The 8,815-nt window shown below is 33.8% G+C and overlaps 1 protein-coding gene across 2 annotated transcripts in view; it reads left to right on the forward strand.

Annotated features, from left to right (window-relative positions):
* The window catches only part of PSMD1 (proteasome 26S subunit, non-ATPase 1), a 78,298-nt gene that overhangs the window by 27,713 nt on the left and 41,770 nt on the right, over positions 1-8,815 (forward strand). For both annotated transcript variants that reach the window (XM_036421444.2, XM_036421443.2), the window contains exons 14-16: positions 458-654; positions 1,802-1,897; positions 2,914-2,978. In XM_036421444.2, coding sequence (XP_036277337.1) covers positions 458-654; positions 1,802-1,897; positions 2,914-2,978 — 358 coding nt within the window. The remainder of the gene's footprint in view (positions 1-457; positions 655-1,801; positions 1,898-2,913; positions 2,979-8,815) is intronic.

Raw genomic sequence — 8,815 nt, forward strand, 5'->3', positions numbered from 1 at the left:
ACCTTTCAGTCCTCAGACTGACGCTCTACCACTAAGTCAAACCGGTTTTGGCAAATACCTTCCTTTTTATCAGATGGTTTGAAAAAAAATGCAATCAGAAGCTTATGATTCAGTTGTTTCATTTTTTATTAATCCTCACTGGAGGATATTTTTTCCATGATTTTTAGAAAGACTGGAAGGGATGGGGAGAGAAGAGAGAAACATTGATGTAAGAAAGCCACATCAATTGGTTGCCTCCTCAATGTGCCCTACCCAAAGCAGAGAACCTGCAACCCAGGTAAGTGCCCTTGACCGGAATTGAATCCACATCCTTTCAGGGTCAACACTCTAACCACTGTGCCATACAGGCAGGGCTAATGGTTGTTTTGATAGTTGGTGCTAATATGCCACTCCCTATAGGGTATGTTGTATTGAGTTTATATACATAGCTCTTATTCTTTAATTTTTTACTCACTAGGGGAAGCAGCTGGCCTGGCCCTAGGTTTGGTTATGTTGGGCTCTAAAAATGCCCAGGCTATTGAGGATATGGTCGGCTATGCACAAGAAACTCAACATGAGAAGATTCTGCGTGGTCTTGCAGTTGGCATTGCACTAGTAATGTACGGGAGGATGGAAGAGGCCGATGCTCTCATTGAATCTCTCTGCCGTGATAAGGTGATCACACATCAACCCTCTTCTCTTTGCTCTCCCTCACCTTCCAATTATTTCCACCATAAAACACTTATCTTCACTGGAAATTATATCTGTTCCTCTCAGAACTCCTAGCTACATTTGTTAATACAACTTTTTATAAGGTATATAAAACCTAATAGAATTTAGAAAACAAAAATACTGATTAGGAGATGTAAACTGAAGTTGAGGATTTAATATTTAAAAGATTTCAGATCAATGATTTTCAGATAAACAAAAAATGTTTATTTAGTAATTTACAAGTTAATTCCCTTTAGAAATAGTGTTTTTTGAATGATTTCATAATCATTTAATAAGATAAAGTTTACTTCCTTGTTTTTCATTAAAAAAAATAGTGCCAATCTTGACTTACTTAATTGAATGAGTTTTTTCCATTGTCTCTTGTTTTCTTTTCACATTGGTAAGTCGTCAGCAGTATATCGTCCTCTATAATCTGATTAAAAGAACTATTGCTAGCCCGGCCAGTGTGACTTAGTGGTTGAGCATCAACCCATGAGCCAAGAGGTCACATGCCCCGGATTGTGAGCTCAATCTCCAGTGAGGGGCATGCAGGGACAGCTGATTGATGTCTATCTTTCATTAGTGTTTCTGTCTCTGTAATTCCCCCTTCCTCTCTCTCTAAAAATCAATAAAAACATTAAAAAAAAAAACAAGAACCACTGCTGTAATTTACTGATAAAAATGACTAATTATTTTGCTCAGCTATCAGACATCCATATTTCTTACTCAGTGTTCAGTTCCAACGAATTAAATGATAAAGTCAAAGCAAATTAGAATATGGAATAGAAACTGGCTTCTTTGTGTCCCTTTGATAAATGGAAGTGAGTGTCACAGGGCAATAGGTATTGTTACCGAGTTTATACTTTCTAGAATGTATGAGGCAGAACAGGCATGTTGTGTTTCACAGAATGTTGGCAATTTGAAGCAGTTAATTCCACTCATGTTAGTCTTATTTCCCCATTCATTTAGAAAATACCAACCACAAAATAGTTCTTGAATTCGTCTTTTCCTACCTAAAACAAACTCTCAGTGCATACAACTATGCCCGTTAATCTATAGAAGTTATTGTTCGAAATAAGTCGGTGATTGATGTTGAATTGTATTTTCTTAGGACCCAATTCTTCGACGGTCTGGAATGTATACCGTAGCCATGGCTTACTGTGGCTCAGGTAACAACAAAGCTATACGACGCCTGCTACATGTTGCTGTAAGTACTGTGATCTTTCTTGGGGATGGGATGGAAGGGAAAGTTTGCAAATGGACTTTACATGTCTAGATGAGTGCAGCACCCACATCACATGACCACTATCAGTGGTCTCAGGTTCAGATTCCTGTTCAGCTGTATCTAAGCACCAGGCTCACATAGCTTTTCAGAAGGCTGAAGGACAGGATACCAATATGTCAGTTTGAATGAAAGTCCTTAAAGTCATTCAGGTGCAATGACTTCTGAAACTCTACTCCAAGGGGCACCCTCATTGAAGAGACAAGACAGTGTGAGTTTGTACAACATCCCTATGATCGGGAAATCTAATGAACAGTAGGAACCATTTTTTTTCACAGCCTGTGAAGTTAGCTTTCAGGAACCCCTAAGGAACATGCTCTATTTCAAGAAAAACATTATATAGGAAAGCCAATGCCCGTGTTTTCCAAAAGGCTTTTTTCACTCAGTCCTCCTAATCCAAATATAGCTTATCAACAATAAATACTATTGCCTGGTAATACAGCAGGCATTCCACATATGTCTTAACTCAGTAGGTTTTTGCTCTCATGGTGCTGGGAGAAGATAAACCCAAGGTCAGTACTTCCCATGCAGAATGGGCTAAAAACTATTCATAACTCCTTCCAAGAGATATTCACATCACACAGTACTTACTAGTAGTTTATCCTTTATCAATGCAGAATGTGGTATATTCAAAATATTTGCATTTTGCTCGAACCTTAGGACATAAGGAATGGTTAGGATTTCATAGTAGCCCACAAAAGCCATAATGCAGCTGAAATAGTCTTTAGAAGTAGTCCTGAACCTTAAACACCAAGTTTTAAAACTTGTACGCCCTGAAATAAAGTCATTCTCAGACATGTTTTTCTAAATTAGCGAAAGACATTCTAATAAAAGAATAACATTAATGAGGTCTAATGTATATTTGAGTGATGTTGGCTCCTATCAGTTTGATCTGGTAATAAAATGCATGGTATATTGTAATCATAATTTTTTCCCCCCAGGTGAGTGATGTTAATGACGATGTCAGAAGAGCAGCAGTAGAATCACTTGGGTTCATTCTATTCAGGTAATAATTTCTAACTTCCAGTTCTATTTATATTCCATTTCTTTGTATGGTCAGTAACTAAACAGAAATACCTGAGGAATATATTCAGGTTTAGAATAAGGACCATTTAACAATAAAATTAGTACTGATCACCTCACTAAGAAGCAAGTTTGTCTTGGGATTCTGAGAACCTATTTGAGAAAGATTAAAATCCCTTATTATTTCTCTTTATTTTTTGAAACATTTCTGCTTATTCACTTTTTAAAATCTGAGTAACACCTTAGGTATTCCTCTTTCCATGTATATTAGCAGTTCAAATGGAATGATACCTCTTAACACAGGTTTATAGAGTTCTTTGAAGCTCTTTCATGAAAATAAAAGGTATAGGCTTTGTTTAAATGCAAAATGGTAAAATAACTTTCAGATTTAAAAATACTATTTTTGGGCTTAAAAATTTGGAGATGCTTTTGGTATTATAATATAGTTGTGATTAAGAGGACACATTCTGAAACCAATCTACCTGTATTGAATCCTGGCTCTGCTACTTATTAGCTGAGTAACTTTAGGCTTGCTACTTAGCCTCCTTAAGCCTCAGGTTCCTTGTCTGTGAAATGGGTATGATATTTGTGTGTGTGTGTGTTTATGATTATCTAAAGCCTTTAGCACAGGCTCTGGCAATAGTAAGTTCTGTTTAAGTGTGCATTAGTGGTAATTATAATAGTGGTGGTAGATGCAGTAGTGTTTCTTCCATTAATTCTCACTGTCTGCTTAGCTTAGATCTCAAATACTACTGTTTTGTTTTTATCTTAAAATATAACAAAGGAAAATTAAAAGTACTTCTTTTAAGCTCTATTTGAACACTGCTTGTTAAAGATTATCTGTGATGAAATTACACAAAATAAGTTCCCAGGGTACATGTTAGATGAGTCAAATGTCTCGTATCCTTTTAATCTCTGCTATAGATTTTCTACCCCAAGTTCCTGGGAGTGAACCTTTGTTATAGAGAGTTGTGATATAACTTAACAAATATTTATTGACCATCTACTATGAATTGTTGACAGGATCTTTTCCATTATATCCCAGATAGGAAGCTATCAAATTACTACAGGCTATAAAATATTTTCTTCCTATCATAGATAAAAATGTTGAGTAAAATTGCAGAGCACAGACCCATATGGCATGCTAATTGGTTTCTCCTTATACCAGTGAATTTTTTGTGAGTTTTATTGAATGAGGTTGTTCAACCAATGCTAATGTTCATTGTAGTATCCTCTAACCCTCATTTGTCCAACTTGTTTACAAAGGTACTAGAGAGCCTTCAATAAATTCTAAAGGTATTACACAGATCTGCTAGTTTGATACCTTCAGAATAAGATATATGATTAGTTGCTTATTATTTCTTAATTTAGTAAATCTATAGATGCATCAAATGTTTATTCCTTTTCTAAGATCTAATAAAACCTATGTATATTAAGCTATTCTACTTTTTTTTTTTTTTAAATCTGCACCCGACTTTACTTTTAATTTCTCAGATCCTCTTTCTTGAAAAGATTAATTCTGAACATGGGAATACTTTATTTAGACACTTACAGTCCTGTTGCACTTTTGTGATTTTCTGTTTTTCCCCACATTTGTAAGCAGTAGTTCTATGATTACATTAGCAAGTTCTATTTCAGGGAGGTAGTTTATTTATTTTAGAGACTTGAACTCATTTAAGGCAGTCATTCTCTTTACCTATTTTGCATTGTAATCCATCTTTGCATTACTTTTTATCTTTCTGGTCTAAAAATCATTCTCCTGAGAGAAAAGATGGGAGAAGCAAAATAGAAGTTGAATAATTTCTTTTTCTTCCCTGTCATCTTTGATATATTGTTTTAACTGAGCTCTGATCCTCACCTTCTTAAATCTTTGCTCTAGAGTTTACACACAATTAAAAAACAAAATCTAATGATTTTATTATTGCTGTCCAGAAAGGTTTGGGTATTTTAAAGATTTTAAAACTAGATAATTTTAACCAAAACTGGTTTGGCTCAGTGGATGGAGCGTCAGCCTGTGGACTGAAAGGTCCCAGGTTTGATTCGGTCCAAGGGCATGTATCTTGGTTTCGGGCACATTCCCAGTGGTGGGTGTGCAGGAGGCAGCTGATTAATGTTTCTCTCTCATCAATGTTTCTAGCTCTCTATCCCTCTTCCTACCTCTCTATTAAAAAAATCAATAAAAATACATATATTTTTAAAAGTAGATAATTTTAGTATGGAAAGTATATCTTCTAGGTATACTGTTAGTAACTGTTGGCTTGTGTAAAGAATGGCTTATGTAAAGAATCCTACTTATGATAGTCTCTTCCTTTGTTTTGATTCTTATCAGCTATTCACTCTCCCTATGAGTGACTTTATATTTCAAGTTATATATATCAGTGGCCTAGTGTGCATATTCTGCCACATAGGAAGTTGATGAGCTAATTGAAAATTTTTTTGTTTGTTCTCAAATTAACAATTCATTTTGTCCTTATATTCCCATAGCTCACACATGTGCTAAATTCCCAGTTTCATCAACAGATGTCTCCCACGAGCTGCTGTTAGGCTTTGCTGAGATCTACCTAGGATACAGGATAGTCAGATCCAGCTAAGGAGTTGTTTATGTGCTCTTTATTTCAAAGGAACCATTTGGAGTTTTCTCTTCATAATATGATTCTTATAAGAATTATAAACTGGAAAAAGACTTCAAAGATGGTTTTTGTCTAAAACTTCATAAATGAAGGTAATTAAATAACCGGTTTATCTAAGCAGCTGCAGTTAAAACAAATTTTTCTAAATTTTAGATTAGTACCATTTCTCTGGAGTGAGAATTTTTAATTTCTCCAGTGGAAACTTAGAAATTAACCAATATCCTCATTTTTTAAAAGAGAAAGAAATTGAATTCCAAAATAGTTAATAAAATTTCCCATTGTTGTAGAGCTAAATGATAGAACTGAAATTCAAAACAGGTTTCATGATAAACCAATGCTTTCTCTACCATTCCTTTTTGTTGGAACACGGTCTTCCTAAGTGGCTCTGATAGAGCATGTTTATTCTCAAATTTCCTCATTAATATTTGGAAAGTTTCTGTCCTGTTTTTTGAGAATAGTATATGTTTTCTGATTTGTCATCATTTACTCTCTTAGTGTGTTCCATTCTCTCATTTTTTTCCTGGTAGATGTCATTTTTTAAATAACTACAAACATTTGGCCTTCTTGAACCATGTTTTGAAGATTTATTTCTTCTAATTTTTTTTAACTTTGTTTTTAGAGTGTACTTATTGAACAAAACATTGCAAACATATCAGTAAATATGTATTTGTATTTCAGCAACTAGTATAAAATTGTCTCTGGGAAACAAAAAAATTCTCTTGTATATTATCTTTATTACTAGGGTAGTCTGAAGAGTTGTAGTATTTTCACTATTTCTTCTGAGTTTTTGAGTTATTTGTTCATAATGTATCTGATAAAAATAGACAGTTGAAAGGCATTTATGTCAGATTGTAATACATTTTTAATCTAATAATTAGGTAATTATTGGTATCATTGTTACCAGTCTAGTCAGCAAGATTTATTATTATAGCAAGTCTTTGTACAGTACTGTGCATGGCATTGACTGAAATTCAATTGGAATTGACCAAACTCTGAATTATTTTAACTTGACATTAGAAAGAAAATGAAAAAGTTAAAAAAGCATTGGTCTTAACATAGTTGAAAAAAATTTGCTATAATGGTGAATAAGTTAATTGATCTGACACATGAAACAATCTTGGAGATCCTTGGTCATCTTTGCTGCTACTTTAGCTGTTACAGTTTGCAACTAAATAATTCTTAGTGTATACATTAAAATGTTTTCAGATGTGGATGGATCTTGTTAGATGTGAGGGATATTCTTTGTGCAGGTATCTTTTAGGCCACAAAATAGGTTCCTTGAATGTTGCATCATTATAGATCCTTAGAATTTTTGGGAACCCTAGCAGTCAACTAGTTAGCACCAAATACATGAATTACCTTTACAATATCTCTATTTACATTGTATATCAACTTGATACATATTTTTGATATGCTGTTCTCTTTTTTTGCCTCAGTATCTTTGTGTTTATGTTCTGGGTGCTATAACTTACTCTCTTTTTTTCTTCTTTCTTTTTTTATACCTTTGTTTTTCTCCATTAATTAATAAATATGGAATAGAATGAAAATTTCTCTTTTCAAAATTATTCTTCTGCAATCTATTCCTTTTCTTTGAAGGTAAGACTAGTAAATAGAGTTTCTATGTTGCCATAGGATTGGTTAACTTTTGAGTTTTGCTTAAAAATTAAAATATTCTAAAATAGAAATATCAATTATGTATCAAAGTGGTAAAAAATATTGTGCTGTATAGTACTTTTTCAGAAATAGTTTATATTGGGTTTGTATTTCATTTTCTAGAATATTCTGGAAATAGTTGAATGTCCTCATTCATTACCATTAGAAAGATCTCTCAGCTAACTTTAAGCAAAGAGTTTTTTATTTTTTCAGAAATTGAAGCTAAATAGTTTAAAGGTCTAATAGTTAATTTTATAGGTGAGCGTATGTTTAAGCGCATACACATATTTGGAGGCGACGTAGAGCATGTTGGAAGATAGTTCTACTCTGGGTTGTCTAGAAGGAGAGCTTGGCAGTGTGATTGCTATCTAGTATTTAGATTCCCTGAAACAATCATATTTACCTTCAGATACATAAGATACTGTTTGAAAAACTGATATCTGAAAACTTAATCTCACAAGACTTTACATGAATATAAATATTAACATATGCCAATTCCATCATATTAGAAACTGGAACCAAAACTGAAAAGAATGTTTTTCGTTGTTATTGTTTTGATTTGTTATTATTGTTGTTTTAGGAACAGAAATTATTTGAGATAGCCTATCCTTAATGTTGCCGAAAATCTTAGACTGGTGAGGACAAGCGCCTAAAGCTTTGATAATTTAGGAATTATATTTGTAAGATATACTTTTTTTGGCAGATGACATAGAGCTTGTAAGATATATATTTTAAACCCAGATTATGAGAAAGGATTCTGCCATTTCAAATAGAGAATATATACCTGGTTTACTTGGCCTAACTTTCTCAATAACCAACATATTTCTTGAATTTTTTTTTTTTTTAACTGAGTTGTGCCCTGGCCAGTGTGCTTAGAGGGTTGGAGTGTTGTCCCATGCACTGAGGGGCTGTGAGTTTGATTCCTGGTCAGGGCACATACCCAGGTTGTGGGTTCAATACTCAGTTGGGGCACATACAGATTGATAAATCAATCTCTCTCTCTCTCTCTCTCTCTCTCTCTCTCTCTCTCTCTCTCTCTCTCTTTTTTTCCTTCCTCCATCCCCCTCCCCTCCTTTCTTTCCCTTCCTCTGTCTCTAAAATCAATAAAAATAAAAATAAATGATTTTTTTTTTACTGAGTTGTGTTGAGAGGGAGAGCAATAAAATAATAGGTTGTGGCATAAGAATATGTCAACATGAAAAGAAAAAGCTAAGATATGTGTTGTCTTCACTGTACACCTGTCAGCCTAAATTTATGAGAGTAGCATAAAAATAAAATGTAAAAAGAATTGTCTCCTATTTACTATATTCACCCCCATACGAACCCTATGAAATATAAATGAGGAAAAAGGCTCAATATAAATGAGGAAAAAGGCTCAGAGAAATTTAGTATCTTCTGTAAATCCAATCAGTTAGCTAGTAAATTACACAGGTTGAATTTATTCATCCTAGATCTAGTGGTGCAAAATGGAAAAAAAAACAAAAACAAGAGGGTAAATAAAAAATGTTTGTGCCCGAAGTTCAATCAAATCTTTGGG

This window comes from Pipistrellus kuhlii, unplaced genomic scaffold (assembly GCF_014108245.1).
Source record: "Pipistrellus kuhlii isolate mPipKuh1 unplaced genomic scaffold, mPipKuh1.p scaffold_m20_p_7, whole genome shotgun sequence".
NCBI classification, from domain to species: domain Eukaryota; kingdom Metazoa; phylum Chordata; class Mammalia; order Chiroptera; family Vespertilionidae; genus Pipistrellus; species Pipistrellus kuhlii.